This window comes from Capra hircus, chromosome 6, assembly GCF_001704415.2.
Source record: "Capra hircus breed San Clemente chromosome 6, ASM170441v1, whole genome shotgun sequence".
Classification (NCBI taxonomy): domain Eukaryota; kingdom Metazoa; phylum Chordata; class Mammalia; order Artiodactyla; family Bovidae; genus Capra; species Capra hircus.
The window spans coordinates 58975138-59002493 of record NC_030813.1 but is presented as its reverse complement, the minus strand read 5'-3'; the positions used below and the strand labels follow the sequence as shown (position 1 = coordinate 59002493).

Genomic DNA, 27356 nt, shown 5'->3' with positions numbered 1-27356 from the left:
TTGGCAGTACCTACTATTGCTGACTGCCGCCATGAAATTAAAAGACACTTGCTCCTTGGAAGAAAGGCTATGACAAACCTAGACAGTGTATTAAAAAGCAGAGCTATCACTTTGGCGACAAAGGTCTGTATAGTCAAAGCTCTGGTTTTTCCATTAGTCATGTACAGCTGTGAGAGTGGGACTATAAAGAAGGATGAGTGCCAAAGAATTTGAACTGTGGTATTAGAAAAGACTCTTGTTAAGTCCCTTGGATAGCAAGGAGATCCAACCAGTCCATCCTAAAGAAAACCAGCCCTGAGTATTCATTGGAAGGACTGATGCTGAAGCTCCAATACTCTGGCCACCTGATGTGAAGAGCTGTCTTACTAGAGAAGACCCTGATTCTGGAAAGGACTGAGGGCAGGAGAAGGGGGAAACAGAGGATGAGATGGTTGGATGGCATCACTGACTCAATGGACATAAGTTTGAGCAAACTCCAGGAGATAGTAAAGGACAGGGAAGCCTCGCGTGCTACAGTCCACGGGGTCACAAAGAGTCAGCCACAACAGGGCGACTGAACTACACAACTATTGCTGAAGATATATATATGTATTCTGTAAGCTAATAATTCTACTCCTGGATACATACCCAATAAAACTGAGTGCTTATGTCCACACAAGGATATGAACAGCATTATGGCAACTTAATTCATAACATGCCCAAACTGAGACAACCTAAATGTCCATTAATAGAACAGTGGGTAAAGAAACTGTGATAGTCACATGGTGGAACACTACACAGCAATGAGTAGGAATGAACTACTGACACGTGATAACACAGCTGCCTTTGCAGACTTACTATTGACTGAAAGAAACTGGATACGAAAGGAAACATATGGGCTCTGTAGTACAGAATCTGCCTGCAAGTGCAGGAGACACGGGTTTGATCTCCAGTCTGGAAAGATCCCATCTGCAGTGGAGCAACTAAGCCCGTGCGCCACAACTATTGAGCCCGTGCTCTTCTAGAGCCCAGGAACCGCAACCGCTGAAGCCTGCCTGCCCTAGAGACCGTGCTGTACGACAAAGGAAGCCACTGCAATTGGAAGCCCGCGCGCCGCAACTACTGAGCAGCTCCCACTCACGACAACTAGCAAAAGGCCCACGCAGTCTGAAGACACAGAGCAGCCAAAAAAAAAAAAAAAAAGATTGTGTGTATGACTTTATTTACATGAAATTCATAAACATGTAAAACTATAACAACGGAAGTCTGAATTGTGGTTACCCTTGTTGGGCGGCAAGGACGTCCCTGGTGGCTCAGATGGTAAAGAATCTGCCTGCAATGTGGGAGACTCGGGTTCGATCCCTGGGTCTGGAAGATCCCATGGAGAAGGGAATGGCAACCCACTCCAGTGTTCTTGCCTGGAGAATCCCGTGGACAGAGGAGCCTGGCGGGCTCCATGGGGTCGCAAAGAGTCGGACACAACTGATTGACTAACATTTCTTTTCTCTCTTGTTGGGGAGCATGGATTGGGAGGCAGCACGAGTGGGCCTTCTGGGGAGCTTGAGCCAGGTGGGGGTTACACAGGTGTACATATCTGAAAAAACTAACTGAATTGTATATTTAAGATTTTGGCATTTTACTGGATGCAAATTACATCTAAAAGAAAATCCAAATGTTTTTATCTTTCAGAGATAATTTTTCTATTCACAAATGAAATGGTATTTGTGATTTTTGTGATATTTGTGATTTGCTTTAAAATAATACAGGGAAAGAGGGTGGGGGTAGGAATAAAATATGATGGGCCATGTGTTAGCTGTTGAAATGAGATGATGGGTACCTGGGAATTTGTTATACTGTTAGGCCTATTTTTGTAAATGTTTGGAAATTTCAAAAAGTTTTTATTTTTTCCCCATATTTAACAAATTAACTTTAATAAATAGTCAGGGTAAGTTATTTATTTTGTGCATGAAGAGATGGAGATGGAGAGAATTTAATTAACCTCCTTAACTGCTCAAACTAAAAAGTAACAAATGGAACTAATATTTGCATTTTGACTTGAAATCTAGTGTTCTTTAAAAAGTTAGCATTCTTGAAAATTTCATTACAGAGTTTACGTACAGTTTCAATGGCCATTTCTATTGCTGCATTATCTTCTGAGCTTGGACATTTCAGGAAGTGTTTAAGTGCCTGAAAGGAGAATTGTATAATAATTAAAAAAATTTCAGACTGCTTTCACAATAGGAAACACAAAGCTTTCACACACACATAGTAATCGCAGTTTGCGAAAGTATCTTCATCTCAGCCAGGAGCTTGCACCATGTTGGGTCATGTAACACATACTTAAAAGGCTGAGTGTAGTTTAAAAAGTAGAAAGATCCAGTCTGAAGAATCTAGTTTTGATTTTGAATGAAATAAGAATGAAAAATGTGCCCTCTTCAGCTAGGAAGATGCAATTATTTTCCTTGATTCGTTCAACAAATCATTTACTGACAATCTGCTGCTCTGAATATGAGGCTGTGCTAGATGCTCAGGAAAATACCAGTTAAGGGGATTCTGCAGCTTGTCTTTTTGTATCATGTACAGTCTCACCTGGGGGATCTATGTGATGTGATGATAATACAGAGAGTCAATCTTTTTTTTAAGTTTTTTTTTTTTTGATGTGGACCACTTCTAAAGTCTTAGCTGAATTTGTTACAACACTGTTTCTGTTTCTCTCTTTTTTTCCCAATGTTTTGGGTTTTGGCCACAAGGCATGGATCTTAGCTTCCTGATCAGGGATCCAACCCACACCCTCTGCAATGGAAGGTGAAGTCTTAACCACTGGATCACCAGGGAAATCCCCAAAACCAATTATTTTAAACCACAGTTGTCTAATTCCTAAACACCACCACAACTATGAAGACAATTATGGCTATAAAGGCTTCAGAGACAAATGGGCAGTATTTTCTTTCCGATTTATTTATACACAGTATGTCCTTGCTGGTTATCTATTTAAATTTTTTAAATACAGCAGTGTGTGCAAGTCAGTACTAAACTGACAAATGAACAGTATTGCCAGTTGGTTTTATGGCTGGTATGAGGAAGACAGGACGTTCTTGAGGGTATCACAGAGGAAAAGGACTTGAAGATGAACAGGTCTGTGGTAGGTGGGGAAGAGGGCAGAGAGAAGCCCAGTGGAGAGCAAGGATGGGAAAGGCTAATGGGATCGTAGGACTCTTCACTGGAAAAAGCGAGATGCCACTCTGTGAGGTTCACGCTGGTTGATCAATCGTGGAAAATCCAGCAAAGGAATTTAGACTCAAGAACTAAAGGGCCAGAACAGCAAATTGGTGTCCTGAAGGCCAAGTTCACACACAGACATGTTTCTTTGGTCAGAGAGATGTTATACAAATATCCGGGCCTACATTTTAACACTGACCCAGACTTATGTTTATGAAAAATCCTATGATCTGAAACTAGTGGGCCCAAACTCCTGAATGGCAACACATTTTTGAGGGTGAGTAGCAGCCACTTCCTTCATACGAGGTGCCATCCAGCAGTCCCGGCCCTTCACTCACTGAATGCAAGCCTTACTCCACAGCTTCGCTTGTTTACGTCCCTTGCTTAGACACCGTAACTCTGCTTTAGGGGTCCTTTGGCAGTCAAAGTCAGTACCATTTGCGGAACAAAACGAAGAATGATTTACAGAGAGAGAAGGTAAAAACGAGGAAAACAGGAAACAAGCTAAGGTGAGGTGACCCGGGTCTGGATTATGTGGATGGTGGTAAGAACAAAAAAGAGAGAGAGCTGTGAGAGAGGTTACGAAGGCAGCTGTCAAAGAGGTGACCGGGTGTGGGAGAGAGTGGAAGATGTCAAGGTTGACTTTCAGATTTCAAAGCTGGGTGTCTAGGAGCATACTATATTTTAACACATTTCCCCTAACCATTCCTGTGGAGTCCAAAGTGTGTTCTTCACAAATACTCACTCGTGAATACTGGCCACACAGCAAGAAGAATTTTCCAGCCTGAAAATGTCTTTTTTCTCCTTCAAAATATAAGGCTATGCTTTGATAGTCCTCATTAGTGGTATCTTCAGAACCTACAACAGAAATCAGAAATTCATTGAGTAAAATATCTGAGCATAATCTGTTTACTTCTCATTGCTAATTCAAAAACAAGATCTAAAAACAGGTGATCTAAGAAGAGGCAATTAAAATCCCTTAACAGCAAATATTATTATCAGTGTCTTTTTCATCACAAAACACATTCACCATAACAACCTCACAGATCAACTGTTCCACCTTCTTTTCTCTCTAAACAGCAATCAGGAGAGGAAGCTAGGAGGCTTTGTGAGAAGCTAGGTTATGGTTTGACATTACCCTTAGGGGCTTTTATCTTTCTTTAAAAGTTTCAATCTCATTTGCTAAAACAACAGGAACAATCCAGGATTTCCCTAGGGTTTCAAAACAACTGGGTCCATCTCCTTTCTCGGTTTCTCCAATGCCTGGTTTAAACAATAGTCTGTGTGTATTTGTCAGACAGGGAAGATGATACTCAAGTGGATAATAGATGCTATTAAAGATAATTACTGTTTTTCCTTTTTTACTGTTGTTCTTTTAGTTTGAGGCTTAACCATATTAAGCACAGAAGACCCCAAAGCTGCTGGAGTTCCAATTCATTGTTTACATTCATTTTACATTTACTCACGGGAGTTGGAGGCCCAATAGGGCACCAGAGTATGAACAGTCCTGTATCTCCAGACCAAGCTAGATTTAGAGTTTATAAAAGGAGAGAGTAAAGAAAGATGAAGGAGAGTGTGTGTTATGTTTGGGGACTGGAGGACCTGTGTATTTCTGTGTATGTATCGGATAAGCCACATCCTTATGAAATTAGAGAAACTTAAATGCTTTAGTGCAATGATGACTTGTAATGTTAGGATAGAAATGTCATCGGCCATGTTAAACATTAATAATTATAATGTGACTTTCATCTGTACTTTCTTTTTTTAACTCTTTATATTTCCAATTATCTGAATGACTTCTAAAGATATTACAAGATGCTTTTACCTATTATTTCCCTTAAAGACTGAAACAAAATTTTCTTATGAATCCTACCATCATTTCTTATGGTCATTTTCCGAATTTTAAAACATGAAATAACATAAAAGGACAAATATTATAATTCCACTTACATAAGGTGCCATGAATAGTCAAATTCATACAGACTGAGAGCGGAACAGTGTTGCCAGGCTGGGCGGTGAGGGGAATGGGAGCCACTGTTTAATGGGTAGAGTTTAGGATGGTGAAAAAGTTCTGGAGACAGATGTGGCGATGGTTGTACAACAGTGTAAACGTACTTCACACAACCAAACTGTGCACTTAAAAATTATTAAAATGGAAAATTTATGTTTTGTATATTTTACCACAGTAAAAACAAGAGAGAAAAATCACACCACAAATAATGTTATATATGGCCCATGAAGTGAAAAATCTGAGTTATTTCAGTAAGTTTTAAGAATAATTACAAACAGGGGAAGATAACCTATAAGCTGGTATTCTCAGAGTATAAAATTTTCTTTCAGACTTTCAAAATTTTTAAAAATCACATCCTATATTCTTAATTTACAACTCAATTTTTAAATTTTATGAACACAATTACTGTTTCAAAAGTCACTCTGCATTTCCTATTACTTTTGTTTTGGAACCTTCCTTTACCACTGGTTGATCGGCAGGAGAATTTGGGAAATCTGGCCTCCCGTGGAAGTTACCTGAAACACCGTAATTTTTCAAAGTGGTCTTACAATTCTGTCTCACCTTGAAGGAGACAGTAGGGGTCTTGAAACCTAACACGTAACATACAGTTGTATGTGTGTCTGTGCACAATGGAATGGTGTGTGTGCATGTGCGTGCGGACGTAGCCAATCTGATTATTAGACCAGATAAAATCTTTAAGAGAAACTGGGGAAAACAATGATATTTACCAATAATGTCTGCATAGATTTCCATTTTGTTGTGTTGCTGAGCCAGTGTGAAAGCTTCGTTATTACATTTGGATATAACAAGAAATTGGATGGCAGATCCGTAGTCACCAAGCTGTAGAAAAAATCTAAAGCAAAGAGTACTTTAATTAGCTTGACTGATTTAAAAGAAGTCTGTCATTCACAAAATAAAATCTTTTTCAAGCCAGAGAAACCATTCCAAAGTAAAAACACAGTGGGTAAACTGTAGTTCTATACCATATGTTTATATTCGGTAAACATACTCTCGTATGTTGACCATAACAAACAGCCTTTGAATTTAAACACCTAGAAGATATAATTTTGAAAAGAAAGAATAAATATTCCATTTGAAATGATTTTTGTTGACAAGGGGAAGTGGGGGCTGTCTTTAAAGGCTGGTTTTTGGAAGTCCAAAAATAGCGCATTACATCACCTGGCTACCATCTTGGCTCCTTCCAGGGACTGGGTCTCTCTGACAATACTGACAGCCTTTTCTGGATTGTTGAGGTGGTCCAGGTAGATGCGGATCACACTGTTCCACTGTTTCGCGTTCTCATAAGCCACAACAGCTTCTTTGTATCTATAAGAGATATTTAGTTCAAACAAACTTTCTCAACCCTGTCATATTTGGGAGAAAAATGTCAATAAATGTTTGGGACATTGTTTTTTTTTTTTTTTAAATTGATGGTGGCTGCTCACTTTTCTTGTACTTCTTTATTTTTTATCAGAAAGAATACCATGAACCATTTCATTAAAATATGCTATTTTTAGAGGTTTGATAAACTAACAGTAAAATACCAATAATGAACTGTGTTTTCTCATCTGAATCACATATATACAATTTTTTATATTTTACTGTTTTGTTAAACTGGAAAGATTATAACAGTAATACAGGCTTATTTTAGCAAACAGAAAATCAGGAATTTTTCACAATTACAGATACAATTTAACAGTAACCTATAAAATCATTGTGTATTGACCTCTAGATGGAGCTCAAGACTTCTGTTCCGTCTCCATGAGCTCTCTAGCTCTTTCCATTTTAACAAGACATTTAGTGTGTATCTCTTTCTTAAGGTTACTTTTCTAAAAGTAGAAGGAAGTAACCTTTAAAAATCTCTTAATACGTATTGCTAAATAACCTTCTAAAGACTTTAGAAATTTACAGTCCTATTAGTCATGCATAACAAGTGCTTTTTGACAATATGGTTATTAGTTTAAAATAAATCTTTTCCCAAGATAAGTTAAAATGATATGCTGTTGCTTTAATTTAATTACCATTAGTGAGATGGAACTTTTTTGTGTTTGTATAAAATATAATTTCATAACTGTATTTCCTCCTCTGGCACTCCTTGTCTTAGCCCATTTCCTCCCAGTGCATTTGAGTTTCTTATATTAAGTTCCAGAAAATCTTTGTCTATTTAAAGTACCAACAATCTGTTGTTATACTGTAATCCTGTTTTTCAGCTTAAACAGAGCAGCCATGAAATTCATGTTTCTTCACTTTTCTTTGCCTCTGTAAGTTATCCTCCTTAATAAAATGACTATTGTCTAATTTCATTTTCATGCCATAATTATATCAAAATTTCAACTTCTGGTATTTAACCTTCAAATAAAAATGAGATTGTAGTCCACATATAAATACATAAAGGACTGGATGAACTATATAAAGTATGGGGAAAACTTAATAGCCTGGCACTTCAAGCCAGGTGAGGGTAAAGATGTTTTCTGTTTTTGCCTTTCTTAAAGGTTGCAGATATCAACGATTACTTTATAAAACATCCTTTTAGATTTGTGTAAAATTGAGACATTGCACAAACCTCCCATCTGCTTCTTTAGCTTTGGCATACTGCAAGTGAATCTTTGGAGAAGAAACATGAGGCAGAAGCTCACCAACTTTCGCCCTAGAAACGTAGGTCGAGGAGAATAATGTCAGCACTGCATTTGCTCCAAAAGTAGCTTCCTACAATCAGATGTTAACTTTTTGGATTCAAGAAACAGTTATCATGATCTTAAAAAAATCTTGGCCCCTACAGTGAAAAGATTTAATTGCTTTTTCTCGGGCCGCTGACCCCGCCAGCCCACCCTCTGTGGGAAAATGAAGGCTAGTTCATTGACTCTTTGTGGATAACAGGGGTTTTTTATTCTAGTAATTTATCTGATCAGGTTATTTCCCCATATTAAACCAAGAAAATGTGCTGTTCTTTGGAAAAAGAACTATTAAGATGAACCAATCTATAAAGAAAAACAGGCAATGGAGGGAAGGCCCAGACAGAGGCAATAGCTGTGCAGTTGGGAGCAGGAGCAAGAAAACCAGAGGGGAGGCCGTCGACACACACTCATTTCCACAACCTGCTCAGAACACACTTTACAGCAGATTCTTACCAGTTCTTACAGCGGATGTACACAGATGCCGCTTTGTCATAGTAGAGACCCTTTTCATACAGTTGAGCTGCTTCTGAAAATTGCTAAAATAGAATGAGATTATCAAATACCAGTTTAATTGTGTATGAGACCTCATAAATATGTTTTTCCAGGAAACGCTACCTTCATGTTCTCCAGGATGGCTCCACAGTCTCTCTTAAGGACCCTGCTGGGGTGCTTGAGGGCTTGGTTGACCCCTCGGCGGATGTCTCCCATTCTTATGGACATCTGGGCCACGCCAGCCAGGCACACCTCATCGTGTTCCTGAAATTAGAAGGCAAATAACTAACAAATCACACCCTAGCTTAAAACGATGTATTTTATTTTTGTTTATTTCTTAAAAGCTTTTTATTTTGTATTGGGATATAGCCGATTAACAACGTCGTGATACCTTCAGGTGAACAGCAAAGAGACTCAGCCATACACATACGTGTATCCATTCTCCCCTAAAGTCCCCTCCCATCCAGGCTGCCACATAACATTGGGCAGAGTTCCGCATGCTATACAGGAGATTCCCGCTGGTTATCCATTTTAAGTATAGCAGTGTGTACATGTCTGTCCCAAACTCCCTAACTATCCTGTCCCCCGAGTCTTTCCCCGGGCAACCATAAGTTCATTCTCTGTGAGTCTCTTTCTGTCTTCTAAGTAAGTTCATTTGTAAAGATGATATATTTTAGCCAAACAATTTAAATCTAAAATGAGCCTAAAGGTTATGGTTTACTTTCAATAGTCTTTGCTGAAAATCTAAAGATTCTGAAATAATACTGAATCTTTTTTTTTTTTTAAATCATCTGTTACAAAGTCATATTCTCTTCTTTAGAAGTCTAGATCTTTTCTGCTCAAGGCCAAATTTTTACTGCACCTTTGTCATAATACCTTGCATATCTTTGTAGTCTTCTTGGTATAAAATTTTATGTGAGAGGAAATAACACTGGGTACATAGCTATGCTACGAATAAAATTAAGAGAAAAAACATTTATCAAATTAAAGATTTCTCTACTAGGCATGATGAAACATAAAACCTTTACTTATTTGTGACAGAGGATCTGAGTTTTATGTTTTATTTAATTTTAAATATCTTAAATGGCCCCATGTGGCTAGTGGTGACTATTTAATAATACAGTTAAGAATGAACTAAAATAGATGCAGTCAAACAAAGAAATTGTCAAAACTCCAAGAGATAAATGAGCAAAGGATTTAATTAGGCAATTCATATTAATTTAAAAAACATACAATTGGCCAATAAATAAATAAAACACACTTGGCTTCACTAATAATCAAACACACAAAAAATAAAATTAAATACAAATGCTGATCAAACTGGTAGAGATTGGTAGTGTAGAGAATATGGGGGAAATGAACACTTTCATGCACAGCTGGATGAATTACCACAAGTTCTTCTGAAGAGCAATCTCACAGTTTAAAGAATTGAAAGCACACATTTCATGATGTAGAAATCCCACTTGTAAGAATATAACCTGCAGAAATACTATCTTAAGTAGCTAAGATACATATGTTAATACTAGGCAGAATATTCACCACAGTGTATTTGATAGAAACAAACCCCCAAATAATTATAATTATCGATAAAGGACAGAAATGGTATGGACCTAACAGAAGCAGAAGATATTAAGAAGCAAGAATACACAGAAGAACTATATAAAAAAGATCTTTACGACCCAGATAATCATGATGGTGTGATCACTCATCTAGAGCCAGACATCCTGGAATGTGAAGTCAAGTGGGCCTTAGAAAACATCACTACAAACAAAGCTAGTGGAGGTGATGGAATTCCAGTTGAGCTATTTCAAATCCTGAAAGATGATGCTGTGAAAGTGCTGCACTCAATATGCCAGCACATTTGGAAAACTCAGCAGTGGCCACAGGACTGGAAAAGGTCAGTTTTCATTCCAATCCCAAAGAAAGGCAATGCCAAAGAATGCTCACACTACCGCACAATTGCACTCATCTCACATGCTAGTAAAGTAATGCTCAAAATTCTCCAAGCCAGGCTTCAGTAATACGTGAACCGTGAACTTCCAGATGTTCAAGCTGGTTTTAGAAAAGGCAGAGGAACCAGAGATCAAATTGCCAACATCCGCTGGATCATGGAAAAAGCAAGAGAGTTCCAGAAAAACATCTATTTCTGCTTTACTGACTATGCCAAAGCCTTTGTGCATCACAATAAACTGTCGGAAATTCTGAAAGAGATGGGAATACCAGAACATCTTACCTGCCTCTTGAGAAACCTATATGCAGGTCAGGAAGCAACAGTTAGAACTGGACATGGAACAACAGACTGGTTCCAAATAGGAAAAGGAGTACATCAAGGCTGTATATTGTCACCCTGCTTATTTAACTTCTATGCAGAGTACATTGTGAGAAACGCTGGGCTTGAAGAAGCACAAGCTGGAATCAAAATTGCCAGGAGAAATATCAATAACTTCAGATATGCAGATGACACTACTCTTGTGGCAGAAAGTGAAGAGGAACTAAACAGCCTCTTGATGAAAGTGAAAGAGGAGAGTGAAAAAGTTGGCTTAAAGCTCAACATTCAGAAAATGAAGATCATGGCATCTGGTCCCATCACTTCATGGGAAATAGATGGGGAAACAGTAGAAATAGTGTCAGACTTTATTTCTTTGGGCTCCAAAATCACTGCAGATGGTGACTGCAGCCATGAAATTAAAAGATGCTTACTCCTTGGAAGAAAAGTTATGACCAACCTAGATAGCATATTGAAAAGCAGAGACATTACTTTGCCAACAAAGGTCAGTCTGGTCAAGGCTATGGTTTTTCCAGTGATCATGTATGGATGTGAGAGTTGGACTGTGAAGAAAGCTGAGCGCCGAAGAATTGATGCTTTTGAACTGTGGTGTTGGAGAAGACTCTTGAGAGTCTCTTGGACTGCAAGGAGAGCCAACTAGTCCATTCTGAAGATCAGTCCTGGGATTTCTTTGGAGGGAATGATGCTGAAGCTGAAATCCCAGTACTTTGGCCACCTCATGCGAAGAGTTGACTCACTGGAAAAGACTCTGATGCTGGGAAGGACTGGGGGCAGGAGAAGGGGACGACAGAGGATGAGATGGCTGGATGGCATCACTGACTCGATGGACGTTTAGTCTGAGTGAACTCCGGGAGTTGGTGATGGACAGGGAGGACTGGCGTGCTGAGATTCATGGGGTCGCAAAGAGTCGGACATGACTGAGCGACTGAACTGAACTGAACTGATAGTTATTTGAATTCAACAAGGGAGTGGATGAAAAAACCATGATACATCCAAACAATCAAAGTTTAGAAGCTCTTAAAAAATTAAATTGTTCATATGTATTGACTGGGAAAGACCATAAGGCAAAATGCTCTTTTTCTTTTACAGAACAGATTCTCAGTTGATCTTTGCTGAGAGAATGGAAGTGAATGATTTCATTTTTAGTAAAATTGCCTATTGTATACATATCTATATGCTTAGAAGAGATTCTGGATGGAAATATATAAGATCATGACCAGTAGTCATCATTAAGGATTGGGTTTGGAGGAGAGAATGTTGAACTCTCACTTTGGAAGGTTAACAGACTTTGGTGATTTTTCAAATTGACTATAATGACATTGTTATCACTTTTGTAATAAAAGGCTAGATATAAAACAGAAAATAAAAAGATTTTCAATCTTGATCCCACCTAACAAAAATATAAATTTTTATCGTAAAATTTAGCTTCTTGAGTTAAATTCTGAGATGGTCTGGGACAAGATAATGGACTGGAATGGTGGGTAAAGTATATGCTTACCAGGTTAATCATACAAGATACAGCATGAGTAATAAAATGGCAGAAAAACCTTTATGGACTGGGAATTCACTTTCAAAGCAGTTACTGAAACGTATTAAGAGTGAAACGAAAAGCCTTATGAAAATAATAGCTAGCCTGGAAGTGGAAAGGGATACAAATTTTACTCCCAACCTCAACAAAAAGCTCATATTTAGGGTGCAATGGAAAACAAAGCTTTTTCAGACAGATAAAAATATTATCAATGTCAGTTTTTAAGAGGTCAAAGTGTTTTAAAATGATTTAACAATGTCCTTGCAAAGTTGTTAATAAACTGAAAAAAAAAAAGGCTCACCTGCTTCATACTAAATAAATACAATGCAAATAAGAGTATTTCTTACAGGAAACTAACAACAAACTTGAAGATAACTATGCATATCTTATCTTAATTCAAGGTTACCTTATTATCACCTGTTATTCCTTTCTCATAATGAGCCAAAGCATTTACATAATCACCTCTGGAAAAAAAAGAGTGAATTTTAATTCACATTTAAGTATCTTGTTTACATATACAAGATTTAAAACATAATCTGTCACTGAGTTGCTTAAGCACATGAAAGATGAGATACACAATGTTTACGCATGCATTCTTTGAAATGCAGGCCATTATTTTGCTACTTTTTTTTTTTTTTACTTTATTTTATAATACTGTATTGGTTTTGCCATACATTGACATGAATCCACCACGGGTGTACATACGTTCCCAAACATGAACCCCCCTCCCACCTCCCTCCCCAATTCGTTTCTTACATGATAGTATACATGTTTCAATGCCATTCTCCCCAATCATCCCACCCTCTCCCTCTCCCTCAGAGTCTAAAAGTCTGCTCTACACATCTGTGTCTCTTTTACTGTCTCGCATACAGGGTCATCATTGCCATCTTTCTAAATTCCATATATATGTGTTAGTATACTGTATTGGTGTTTTTCTTTCTGGCTTACTTCACTCTGTATAATCGGCTCCAGTTTCATCCATCTCATTAGAACTGATTCAAATGTATTCTTTTTAATGGCTGAGTAATACTCCATTGTGTATATGTACCACAGCTTTCCTATCCATTCATGTGCTGATGGACATCTAGGTTGTTTCCATGTCCTGGCTATTATAAACAGTGCTGCGATGAACATTGGAGTACACATGTCTCTTTCAATTCTAGTTTCCTTGGTGTGTATGCCCAGCAGTGGGATTGCTGGGTCATAAGGCAGTTCTATTTGCAATTTTGTAAGGAATCTCCACACTGTTCTCCATAGTGGCTGTACTAGTTTGCATTCCCACCAACAGTGTAGGAGGGTTCCCTTTTCTCCACACCCTCTCCAGCATTTATTGCTTGCAGACTTTTGGATTGCAGACATTCTGACTGGTGTGAAGTGGTACCTCATTGTGGTTTTGATTTGCATTTCTTTAATAATGAGTGATGTTCAGCATCTTTTCATGTGTTTGTTAGCCATCCGTATGTCTTCTTTGGAGAAATGTCTATTTAGTTCTTTGGCCCATTTTTTGATTGGGTCGTTTATTTTTCTGGAATTGAGCTGCATAAGTTGCTTGTATATTTTTGAGATTAAAGATCTAAATGTAAGACCAGAAACTATAAAACTCCTAGAGAAGAACATAGGTAAAACACTCTCCAACATAAATCACAGCAGGATCCTCTATGATCCATCCCCCAGAATTTTGGAAATAAAAGCAAAAATAAACAAATGGGATCTAATTAAAATTAAAAGCTTCTGCACAACAAAGGAAACTATAAGCAAGGTGAAAAGACAGCCTTCGGAATGGGAGAAAATAATAGTAAATGAAGCAACTGACAAACAACTAATCTCAAAAATATACAAGCAACTTATTTCGCTACTTTAAAAGTAAGTATTAAGCTAAATTATGCTAAGAGTGTAAGGTACTAACTTTGTACTATGCTAGGCATTTTGGGGAGCTACATTAAAATTTTGGGGTCACTTTTGTTTAATTATCTCCTTTGGGGTTCTAAGGGACTTCCCTAGTAACTCAGTTGGTAAAGAATCTGCCTGCAATGCAGAAGACCCGTGTTCAATCCCTGGGTAGGGGAAGATGCCCTGGAAAAGGGAACGGCAACCCACTCCAGTACTCTTGCTTGGAGAATTTCATGGACAGAGGATGTGGTAGACTACAGTCCATGGGATTGCAAAGAGTTGGACACAACTGTGTGACAAACTTTCCTTTCCTCCTTTCCTTTGGGGTTCTAAAGACAATCATGAGACCATAAAAAGCAATGTTTGGTTTTTTTTTTTCCACAAATACCCAGTATTTATAAGTGCAATATGTATTGAGAGAATCTGTGTAGAAATTAAGGAAAATACTGGGGATGACAGTATTAAGGGCCCTGATTCTTATTCTGATAAAAAGTATCATGTTGTTTGTTTAGTCACTAAGACGTGTCCGACTCTGCAACCCCATGGACTGTAGCCTGCCAGGCTCCTCTGTCCATGGGATTTGCCAGGCAGGAATACTGAAGTGGGTTGCCATTCTCTTCTCCAGGGGATCTTTCTGACCCAAGGATTGAACTCTTGCCTCCTGTCTCCTGCATTGGCAGGCAGATTCTTTACGGATGCTAATATGGATCTGCATATCTAGAAGCCATATTTATTACCTCAGTTCATTCTTACTGCTTGCAACAGAATGAATCAGTGATTGCTTAGTATCCATCTGGAGATCCATTGTCCTTTAAGAAACCATCTCCTCCAGAATAAATTAATCAGCTCTGAAAAATCAGCTTAGACCAGTCAACCTCCCTCAGCTTCACTCAATTTCCTCATCTGTTGGTTACAAGGAATTTGTTGTACAGCCCAGAGCTTCACAGTCAGCAGTGTTCCTACGTGGGAGTTTCTAATGCTGCTGTGCTATGCTTAGTTGTGTCCGACTCTTTGAAACCCTATGAACTGTAGCCCGCCAGGCCCCTCTGTCCATGGGGATTCTCCAGGCAAGAATACTGGAGTGGGTTGCCATGTACTCTCCAGGGGATCTTCCCAACCCAGTGATTGAACCCAGGTCTCCCGCACTGCAGGCGGATTCTTTACCATCTGAGCCACCAGGGAAGCCCCAAATACTGAAGTGGGTAGCCTGTCCCTTCTCCAGGAGATCTTCCCGATCCAGGAATCCAACCAGGGTCTCCTGCATTGCAGGTGGATTCTTTACCAGCTGAACTACCCAGGAAGCCCAGGAATTTCCAATATTTGGACCCAATTACATCAACACAGATAGAGATGTCTCTTGATGGTTCCTCCTTCAGGAACCTGAGGTTTCCTTTGAGCAACCCAATTAAGAGATGCTAGAGGAGATGAGCCCTGGGATTTCTTTGGAAGGAATGATGCTGAAGCTGAAACTCCAGTACTTCGGCCACCTCATGTGAAGAGTTGACTCATTGGAAAAGACTCTGATGCTGAGAGGGACTGGGGGCAGGAGGAAAAGGGGGCGACAGAGGATGAGATGGCTGGATGGCATCACCGACTCGATGGACATGAGTCTGAGTGAATTCCAGGAGTTGGTGATGGACAGGGAGGCCTGGCGTGCTGCGATTCATGGGGTCGCAAAGAGTCGGACACGACTGAGCGACCGAACTGAACTGAAACTGAGACTTGGGAACCCTTACTTTTTTTTTTTTATGGTATTTTAGTTCATGTTATTTATTTTGGAACTCTCATGTGGCCCTAGCTCATGATTCTAATGTCAGACTGGAGAGCTAATCCTTCCCACAGATGTCAGATAGGTCCTTCTTTGATCTAATCAATGTCTTGGATGTGGAATGGAAAAGACTGTTGGAACTGAGCAGAGGCCCAGGGCCTTAGAATCAAACTCAGCAGCTGGTGGGACTCCTCTGGTGGTCCAGTGGCTAAGACATCACACTCTCAATGCAAGGGTCCTGGGTGCAATCCCTCCCTGGTCAGGAAACTAGATCCCACATGCCATAACTAAGAGGTCACATGCCACAAATAAGACCTGGTGCAGCCAAACAAATAAATATTTTTTAAAAATCAGCACCTGGTAGCCACTGGGGTACTGGACAGTGATGAGCTATACCTAATTAGTTATGATTATCACAAGAGTAAGTCTCCTGATTTGGGTGTTGGGGTGCATACCTAGATCAGGACCCAGGGGTCAGCATAGAAACAGTGAAAACTATGGAAACTGGCGGCTTCACAGTCACATGTTGAGCAAAAACGGTTAAAAAAGTATCAATAACATCAGACTTTCAACTGGCTCAGCTCACCTGACTATGATGAGACAGTTTTTGAGGGTTTGCTACAAAGACTTTGATTCTCCCGAAAGGAGGAACAAGGGAAGTTTTCTGGATAGTTCCAGAGCTTCCTCAAGTGCTTGTGCTCTGACAGGGGAGGGTGGGTCATCTCCCAGTGCAGTGACCCTCTTCTCTTTACTCTCAGCCCCAGTCATTCACAGGACAGAGATGCAGGGCCAGGGCACTGGGCCTCCTCTCTTGAGTTATGCACTAAGATTCCTGTTTGTTCTTTTCAACATATTGGATTAACTCTAAGGGGCAGATTAAGATTGACTATGAAGAAATAAAATCTCCAAAAAGCTTTTATTTGCAAAATGGGAACTTTTAAATAAGGTATCCTGGTTAGAAATGAAAGAGTACTTTTTGACAGAGTAATTTCTACAACTATTATCTGTCAATATTCTCAATGACTATAAAGTCTATATGAAAATAAAATGGAACTACATAAAAATGATTTTTAATGTTAGAACCATATTTTCTTTGTTCAAGAAGCAGTGTTTTTCCCATTTTATAATTTTTGAAAGTGGAATATATCCTATAATAAATTGTCCAGTTATGATGTAGTTGTCATTGCAACTACATATACTTGCAAACTTGTATCTGTCAATAAATGATTCAGTTCTTGTCTGCAGGCATCTGCATTAGTGACATTAACCACAGCTGAATGCAAGTCTAAAATTGGATCCTGAATTCCCTCTAAAATTACGCTTTTAGGCAGGACTGAAGTAAAAAAGTATAGTCTGTCAATTAAGACTACTGACAGTTAACACTGTCTAGCAATTAAGACAGAGAAGGCAATGGCAACCCACTCCAGTACTCATGCCTGGAAAATTCCATGGAGGAGGAGCCTGGTAGGCTGCAGTCCATGAGGTCGCTAAGAGTCGGACACGACTGAGTGACTACACTTTCGTTTTTCACTTTCATGCACTGGAGAAGGAAATGGCAACCCACTCCAGTATTCTTGCCTGGAGAATCCCAGGGACGGGGGAGCCTGGTGGGCTGCAGTCTATAGGGTCGCACAGAGTCGGACACAACTGAAGCAACTTAGCAGCAGCAGCAATTAAGAACACTAGAAATTTCTAAAGCTCTCAGAACAGATTATGGTATTTTCAAAGGCAGGTGAGATCTGTGAAGCATATTCATCATGCATCAGCAGGGCTTATTACTCAAGCGCTGCAGCTTCACCTAGAAAAGCTTCTGGCTTGATTTGCAACACGAACTGATGAATTTTTATCCGTGTGCAATTCAATCTTAAAGAGCAGAAGTACAAGTTGAAGCAAATAGAGTTGTAGAACAAAGCCTGTATCTTTCACCAGGCCTTGAATTCACACTGCAAATCCTCAAAGTGTTCAAAGAGGTCAAGGTCATGATCGTAAATTAAGAAAAGCAGAGTCACCTTGACACTATGTGTAACTGTTGTTGACCAAATGTGTTTCAAAACAATATTTCTCAATTCAAAACAATTCTAAATATGGAAAAGACTTAGACCCAAACTGAGATTTTGATGCTGAAAGGGAGTGGATAGATACACGGATAAGACATCATTAGTTAGAATAAAACATTTTTGGATGTATAATTAATATGGTTTTTTTCTACCTAAGAAGCCACTATTAAATCCATGGATTTAATTATTAAATCAATGGCCTTATAATGAATAGCGGTTTAGAACTGAAGATATTCAATAATTAGATACTGACTGAAACATATAAAGATGAGGACTTACGTGAATTCAAGCTGAACAGCATATTCTTTTGATATAAACGGTATTTGGTCTGGGGCTAAACGTTTTGCCAGCTGCAGAGCACTGTCCCAGTGCTGCAAATCCCTTCTCATCTATTAGAAAGAGAAAGATATTAATTTCAAATAGCAAATCATTCTGCACAGTTACCATATAGTGCTGGTTTTAATAAAAGTGATTACATTCCCTGGTGGCTCAATGGACCACTGCCAATGCAGGGGACATGGGTTTGGTCCGGGAAGATCCTAAGTGGTGTGCCACAACTATTGAGCCTGTGCTCAAGAGCTGGTGAACCACAACTACTGAGCCTGTGCCTTCCAGGGCCTGTGGCTATTACAGCGGTTCATGGCCCTCCAAAACTCAATCCTAAACAAAATCTTATTCTCTCTAGTATTTAATTTGTCTCAATAGGAAAAGGGCTTCCCTGGTGGCTCAGAGGTTAAAGTGTCTGCCTCCAATGCGGGAGACCCGGGTTTGATCCCTGGGTCAGGAAGATCCCCTGGAGAAGGAAATGGTAACCCACTCCAGTATTCTTGCCTGGAGAATCCCATGCATGGAGAAGCCTGGTAGGCTATAGTCCATGGGGTCGCAAAGAGTCAGACATGACTGAGTGACTTCACTTTCACTAGGAAAAAATTAAATTGAATTAAAATTAATTCAATCAACTAAATTAAAACTTCTCAGAGGGGAGATGATAAAGAAAAAGTTGAGAAATACCTTACTATAGGAATCAATCTTATTTTCTGAGAAAATCTGAACCTGTATCATGAGATGAATAGTAGCAAACATAAATAAAATGTGAACATGTCTCTGTCTCTGACTCCTGAGGTCTTTTATCTGTGTCTGGGGCACAATTTCACAATTCCAAAATTGTATGTAATTATTTTATATTGTGAGGTTAATCATGTTTCCATTATGGCTTGAAATTGTAATTATCTTTCATTTTTTGTCCGGCTATTGATTGCAAATACTGAGAAACATCTTTTTACTATTGTGATTATGTAACTATTACTCACTTAATACCATTGTATTATGATTGGTCAACAGAAAAATTATAGAATTCTGTATCACCAAAACTACCATTTAATAGAAAAACCTGTAATCACTTTTTAAAATTCATATGGATATCAGAATTATCTTGGAATTTTTTTGAAAAATACAAATACAAATGCCCAGGGATTGCTTTTTTTTTTTTTTTTTTTGCTAGAGCTCCAGTTTCTAATGAACAGCCATGTTACGGGAGAATGGCATTGAAACATGTATAATATCATATGTGAAACGAATTGCCAGTCCAGGTTTGATGCATGACACAGGGTGCTCGGGGCTGGTGCACGGGGATGACCCAGAGGGATGGGATGGGGAGGGAGGTGGGAGGGGGGTTCAGGATGGGGAACACATGTACACTCATGGCGGATTCAAGTTAATGTATGGCAAAACCAATACAATATTGTAAAGCGAAATAAAGTAATTAATTAAAAATAAATAAATAATAAAACACCTGGACTATATGAGGATCTTTCATTTTTATCTATTTTGTTTCATTTTTTCTTTCTATTTCATATTGAGTGCTCCCATTTCATTTTGTTTATGTTTTCCAATTTTCCATCTTTTCTTTTTTTGGATGTTCTTTCTCAAGTCTTTATCAAGAATAGTAGAAAAGCTTTTGTAAACATATATATATTTTTAAAAACTTATGAATTTTTGCCTAACTAAAAAATTAACGAAATTTTGATTCCACTTGTTTTTCTTAGTATGAATAGAATGCTAGATTTCCAAATTAAAAAAACAGATATGCAACAAGCAACAAAGGTTTACCATATAGCACAAGGAACAGTATGATGTAATAACCTATACTGGAAAATTTCAGAAATAATGTGTATATGCATAACTGAATCACAGACACAAAAAAGAATTCTACTTTTTGAAATTCAGTTTTTGTAAATGTCCTATGGACATCTAATAACATATGAGATACAAAATTTTAAATATATTTGTGTAGGATATGATTAGGACTTTCCAGGTGGCACTAGTGGTAAAGAACCCACCTGCCAGTGCAGGAGATATAAGAGATGTGGGTTTGACCCCTGGGTCTGGAAGATCCCCTGCAGGAGGGCATAACAACCCACTCCAGTATTCTTGCCTGGAGAATCCCATGGACAGAGGAGCCTGGTGGGTGCAGTCCAGTGGGTCACAAAGAGATGGACATGACTGCAGTGACTTAGCATACAAGCACACAGGATATGATTAACATAAATTAATTAAATATAAATCTATATTTAAATTATTAATGACATCATTCAAGATGCTCCTATTCTTTTTGCACTTGATAAAATGGTCTCAGAGAAATGTTAATATATCTCACTATATATTATATATTGCTTCTTTTCCCTTTTATTTCTTCTGATTTTTGCTTTATGTCTTTTGTTTCTTTGTTGTTAAGCGTCTAATGGTTTATGATATCTTCTTTGTGAATTGTTCCTTTTATCATTAAAATATTCATCTTTGTTTCATTTAAAATTAATAATAAAAACTAACCATTAAAGAGTAAACCATTAATCTCCTGGAGTTCATTCCTCACTTTATTCACCCTTTGTACAGAATTAACAATGGCTAACATTTTGCAAGTGATATTTTCTACTCTAAGACATTAGCCTATTTACTTTCCGCAACTAGGCCTTTTATAATGAGCTGTTCCTGTACCAATTTTAGGGATCCAGAACTGAGGCAGAGAGGCTAGTTTTGCACACACAGTCTCACTGTTAGTGTGTGGCAGGGCTGAGCAGTAGGACTTTGCCTCCAAAGTTTTTACTTAGCTAACCTGTCAGCCTTCAAAGTGAGGTTAAAGGAACAATGGGGTGCAGTCACCGCTTCCCACTGTGAAGCCATCAGCTTAAATCCTTTACGAAGCCAGGAGCACGTGACAAGTGTCCACAGCTAATGCGGAAGAGTGAGGATGACATCTCTGCGCTCACTCAGGGAAGCCTTGTTCCTACTCTAGCACATACCAATCCAAGATCTGAAAATTTCTCAGGGTGTCCCCAGTCCTCTCAAATAATAATGCGCACTAAGTCGCTTCAGTCACGTCTGATTCTTTGCAAGCCCATGGACTGTACCCCGCCAGGCCGCTCTGTCCATGGGATTCTCCGTGCATGAATACTGGAGTGGGCTGCCACTTCCTACTCCAGGGGATCTTCCTGACCCAAGGATCGGACCCACATCTCTTTCATCTGCTGTACTGGCAGGTGGGTTGTTTACCACTAATGCCACCTGGGAAGCCAATAACACTGGAAAACCATCTAATTTTTTTCTTAACATTCAGTCCACTTAAAATTTAAAAATGGAATTTGCTATAGAACAATTTGAAAAAGAGAAGTCGTGAAATCAATAGCAAATGTGCTTTCTCTATGTGGCTGTGGAAATGTTGGCTGAGGTGGAACAATGTTAGTGATGACAGCCACCATCTGTGTCTTTACAGTCAAGCTGGCGCTGTTCCCAAAGATCTAATCTCATTCTTACATCTTTACGGCAACCCTATGGGCTACATATTATTATCCCTCCTTTAAATGGGATCTAGGGCACTGAGACATGGAATAACTTGTCCCAGGGCACACAGAGGTGGGATTTGAAACCAGTCACGCCCAACTCCAAAGTCCACATTCTTAACTGCTCTTCTACACAGCCACAGTGCTCTCCTACCTCATGTGGCCCTGGGTCCTTCATTCTGTTCTGGTCCTTCCCTCGTAATGCTCACCTCTGGGAAACTAGTGATGATACACAAGCCTACCCCTCTTCACACACAAGAGAACGTCACACAGTAAATGATAAATGTGCCTCAGGTTTCCCATTTGGAAAATAGAGAAAATAATAGTATTATCTCACAGGAGTGTTGTGAGGGTTGAATGAATTAAAATATTTATGTCAACACTTAGAAAAGTACCTGGTACACGTAAGCACTCAATAAATGATGGCTGTTTTCATTTGTGTTTTTGTAAGTTACAGAATCTGTTCTCTTTGGATACACTCTGACTCTAAATTATTTGGTAATGTTACAATACCATCCCTTTTACTGCTCCATAGAATGCAGAGTGAAAATATTTCTAAGGTTAATGAATACTCAGGGGTTCTTAAAGCTGAAGTCTGAGTTCAAGGAGGGGGAAGGCATGTGGTGCCTGGTGCTGAGAGATGTTAACTCTTTAAAAGAGGCGAGAGCCTCTTTGTGCGTTCTTTCCCTCATCTGCTGCCTTACCTCAAGGGCGGCAACAGGGCAGCTGGATGCCAGGTACAGGTCCTGAGCCAGGTTGAAGTCATTGCTGAACATGGCAAGATGTCCTGCCAGAAGATTGTAGTCCTCTATTCCCTATAAATAAAAACAGTTTTAATGAGAGGAAACTCAAGGGTTTAATTTTTATATAAGGACTGTGCTTAGGAAGAAGTGGTAGTATCTATCAGTTTTTGAGCTAGGTAAGACTAACTGCAGAAATTTAAATGCTTGACTCAGTATCATTTATATGCTAATCTGATAATTCCCATAAGATGCTGTTTACCTTTATTTGTTCCAAGGACATCACCATGCCAACGTTTCCAATAGTCCGATAAACACGGATTGCAAACTCCACTTCCATGTGGTGTAGACAGGCTCTGGCCAGTTCATTCCAGGCAGTCTGATCATTGAGAATCTTGCACAGTTCCCAGGCATCAGAAAACCTGGCATTTGAATATATAAGCATAATCAAGGAGCTCTATTTGTTTCCTACTAGGCAGTTTTCCCCAGGGACAGGGAAGCCTCATGGGCTGCCATCTATGGGGTCGCATAGACTGAAGCGACTTAGCAGCAGCAGCAGGCAGTTTTTAGACTGTATGTAATTTAATGTTATGCCTTAGATAAATTTTGCAAAAATATTTTTCAATCTTTAATCATTTCCAAGTTATAAAAGAACTACATAAACTTTTCTTCCTTTTTTGTATAGATGTTTTTTCCTGAATTTATTGAATTAATCTGTGTAACCACCCTCCCTCATCAGTAACTAATTCTACTCATTTATTTTTTGGTTTACTTGACACACATATGAAAATTATTTCTGCTGTCATATAAGTCTAATAACATTAGTATTCTATTCCTATAAGCTGGGAAATTTAAAATAGGTCAGCCCACTATGGCCTGCAGCTTCCTGCTTTGGGAAATAAAGTGTGAGTGAAAGACAGCCACCAGCCCACCTATCCTTTATGGCCTGTCTGGGCTGCTCTCATTCCAACAACCAACCTGGGTAGTTGTGATGGACCCTATAGCCCTTAAAGCCTGAAATACCATTTTGACCACAACAGAAAAAGCTTACTGACTTCTGGTTTAAAACTTAACCACAAATGTCAATGAGACTTTTTGTGGGACTCCTATATTAATGAATATGTTGTCCTCCCCATCTAGTCATCAATCTAGTTTCCACCCAACACACACTCACTGAGCACTGCTATGTGCCAGGATGTGTGTGTGGAACCAAGATGTAAGGATCAAATGTAGTCACTGTCCTTAGGTGATCACACTTGGGGAAGGCAGAAGAGACAGGTGAGTAAACAGAGGACTATGACACAGCATGGCAGAGGTACCAGAGTGCCTGTAATATGTGCATCTTTGTGCTTAGTGCTTTGCATAAATTATCTCACTGGATCACCCTGACAACCCTATTCCCTATATATTATTATTATTTCTTCTTTATAAAGGAGGAAAGTGAGGCTTAGAGGCCTTAAAAAACCAGCCTAGTGGTAAGAGACAATGTGCTCTAAACCACTCTGCACACCAGATCCTGGCTCTGAGGCAACACATGAGAAAGGCCTCAATCTACACTGCCAGTGGTCAGGGGCTTCAGGGAAGGCTTCCTGGAGGAGAGGGCCCTGCTGAATGGTGGAGAATGAGGCGTTACTACCTACACAGACAGGGAAGGGCAGTCTAAGATGCGAAAGCAGCGCATGCCAAGGCAGGAAATCATGAAAAATTATTGAATTCAAGCAGTCAGTGGACAGAGAGCACTGGAGGAGTCGGGGCAGGTGAGGCTGGTATTACATCAGCAAGAGCTGAGTATGTCAGGCTGAGGTCCCCGAGAAATAGGGGTCTCTTCCTAAAGCCAGTGGGAAGTCGCTGAGGATCAGACTCACATTTTCCAAAGTGTGTGGAGAACAGATTGTCTTGAGGCTACCTGGAGAGAGAGCCGTCAGAGTCGCTCTGCTACACATTACTCCACTGGAAGGCCTGAGTTAAGGTGGGGGAATAGTGGAGGAGAAAAAGACCTGGGGGTGTGTGGGTGTGTATGCGTGGGTGTGGGTGTGCACTGTAGGGCATGTGTACAATGTGATTTGGGCAGGGGGAGAAAAGGAGGCTGGGAAAGATGATGGCGCGAGTTTGAGGAACTCGTGGACTCCCAGCTACACAGGACTGGGAGGCAGTGGTGATACAGGTTTAAGTCAAGGACGCATATTCCGGAGTTAATCTCATATATAAGGTATTGAAACCACCTTTGAGGAGATTCATTCTGGAAGAATAATTAGAGTGAGAAGATAAGAAAGGAGCCCAAGGGACCCTGAGGAAGAGCAACATTTACACAAAGGAATTCACAGTCACCCTAAGAGGTGAGAGGAAAAAGCAGGGATAGCTCAGAAAGTAAAGCGTCCACCTACAATGCAGGAGACCCAGGTTCGATCTCTGGGTCAGGAAGATCCCCTGGAGAAGGAAATGGCAACTCACTCCAGTACTCTTGCCTGGAGAATCCCATGGAAGGAGGGGCCTGGTGGGCTACAGCCCATGGGGTCACAAAGAGTCGGACATGACTGAGCGACTTCACTCACTTGAGGAGATTCACTCTGGAAGAATAATTAGAGTGAAAAGAGAAGAAAGGAGCCCAAGGGACCCTGAGGAAGAGCAACATTTACACAGAGGAATTCACTGTGGTCCTAAGAGGTGAGAGGAGAAAGCAGGGGAAAAAAAAATCTCAAGTAAGATAAAATTAAACTTTGTTATGATGAAATTAAGGGAGTGTTGAAATAATTACATTTATTAGAATTTCACAATAACTGTGCTATTTGGGAGATTAGAAACCCTTTTTGTTCTGATGGGCTTTTCCCATAGTACAAAAGCCTTTCCTTTAGAATTTACATATATTCTCAAATCGATCATATCCGAGCTTCATGATAATCCCGTGAAGTAAATCCTATTATCTCCATCTTTTTTTTTTGGTCATGCTGTGTGGCATGTGCGACCTTAGTTTCCCAACCAGGGATCGAACCTGTGCTCCCTGCATTGGAAGAGTATAGTCTTATTAATCACTGGATGGCCAGGGAATTCCTTTCCATCTACTTTCACAAGATTTGACCTTTAAAATCACAAAAGGAAATGAGAAGCTCCACAAGAAGTGTTTAAGCCATACCTTTTTAGCATTAAAGTCTGTGTCAGCACCTGCCTCAGTTCATGAGGCCCCACGTCTTTTAAAGTGTCGAGGAAGCGGTGAGTGCTAAGGTAGATGTTGTTTATTTTTCCACTCTGGGTCTGGCAGGTCAACTCTCCATTATATAACAGCAAAGGTTTATGAGAGAAAGGAACTTTGGTGCCACCAGCCAGAATGACCTTGGATCCTATATTATAAAACAGACACCTTAATGTTGAAAACTAATAGCACACACATTAAAAAAAGAATGTTTTAATTTTAGTGCAATGGAAATGTAATTCTCAACAAACATACAAAAAAGTGATTAAGTACCTTGGATAGTGTCCTTGTGAAAGACATACGTGTATACCTTATCGTCATCATAGGCGATAAATACACCTTTATCCATTGGCCAGTTTTCCCAAAGAACACCTTTAATGGTTGGCGAAAAATCTGGAATCTCATAGGTAGCATCATTAACCTAAAAATTAAGGATTTACAGATTTTACCCAAATCTGCACTTAAACCATTATCATTTGCCTTTGTAGGATGGAGCTTGTCTGCAGTCTTAGCTGGTAAAGCTTACCAACTCATATTCAACTCATCAACATCCCAAGATAAATGAAGAAAAGTTTCTTTTCCCTCTTCTATACTAAGCATGGCTTTAAAAAAAACTGTAGTTACATGCAAAGTCAAGGGTTTTATCTAAAATTTGGTGAATTTGCAGGAAAAACTACAAGTCTGGACACAAAACTTCAGGTTAAGAAAAAAAGTTAAAGTTGCTCAGAATGATAACAGAAATATTAACTATGAACACACTTGTGCTTAGAAAATTATCAATAATATTGGGTACAGAAATGCTCCAACTAGAGAAGAAACAAATAATTCATACTTGATTTGAGATCTAAATAAATTCTACTTGATACATTTTATTTAAAAACATGCATTCCGACAATGTATTCCAACAAACTGTAATTATAGTAATATAAGCTATTAAAAAAAATCAACCCATATATTCCTATAAACTCAGGCAGATAGGTTTATATATATATCCTGAAAGGAAATCTCTACAAGATTGAATTTCCTTATTAAGCAGGGGGAACTCAAGGTCATCTTTACATTCAGGTCATTTTTCCTCATTTATTTTGCAACTGAGAAATGGGTTGGAAAGAACTAGAATATTAGGAATTTTGAATAAATAATCCAGGCACTTCTATTGAAACCTGTTATACATTTGTCAAAGACAGAAAAGAAAAGAAAGAAAAGAGAAAAAGAAAAAGGGAGGAAGGAAGTTTTACTATCTAGGAGAGTATATCGTGAAGTGAGAGCTATCTTCAGGGAATGTGTCTTCACTGCGGTAAAGCTAAGACACCTGGGAACAGTTACTAAGGTTCAGCCCAAGCACAGCTGTAGGCTGTGTGAACTATGAACAAAAATATACTAACTGGATATTAAAAAAAAAAAATCCAAGAATAGTAAGTGAGATAAAACCACAATATTTCCTTTTTTCTAAATTAAGCCTTGTAAAAGTTAAGGATGTTTAAAAAAAAGAGTAACTAAATCTAAAAATCTTAATCAACCCTGACTATTCACTGGAAGACTGACGCTGAAGCTCCAATACTTTGGCCACCTGATGTGAAGAACTGACTCATTGGAAAACACCCTGATGCTGGGAAAGAGTGGAGGCAGGAGCAGAAGACAGTGACATGAGGATGAAATGGTTGGATGGCATCACCAACTCAAAGGA

General features: G+C 39.2%; 1 protein-coding gene across 3 annotated transcripts in view; it reads right to left on the bottom strand.

Moving 5' to 3' along the window:
* The window catches only part of WDR19 (WD repeat domain 19), a 91104-nt gene that overhangs the window by 28005 nt on the left and 35743 nt on the right, over window positions 1-27356 (bottom strand). For all 3 annotated transcript variants that reach the window (XM_018049377.1, XM_018049376.1, XM_018049378.1), the window contains exons 16-28: window positions 25943-26090; window positions 25613-25817; window positions 22745-22904; window positions 22447-22557; window positions 18186-18295; window positions 12598-12655; window positions 8500-8640; window positions 8338-8420; window positions 7773-7856; window positions 6389-6535; window positions 5938-6062; window positions 3944-4056; window positions 2098-2166 (exon numbers count right to left, since the gene is read on the bottom strand). In XM_018049377.1, coding sequence (XP_017904866.1) covers window positions 2098-2166; window positions 3944-4056; window positions 5938-6062; window positions 6389-6535; window positions 7773-7856; window positions 8338-8420; window positions 8500-8640; window positions 12598-12655; window positions 18186-18295; window positions 22447-22557; window positions 22745-22904; window positions 25613-25817; window positions 25943-26090 — 1554 coding nt within the window. The remainder of the gene's footprint in view (window positions 1-2097; window positions 2167-3943; window positions 4057-5937; window positions 6063-6388; window positions 6536-7772; window positions 7857-8337; window positions 8421-8499; window positions 8641-12597; window positions 12656-18185; window positions 18296-22446; window positions 22558-22744; window positions 22905-25612; window positions 25818-25942; window positions 26091-27356) is intronic.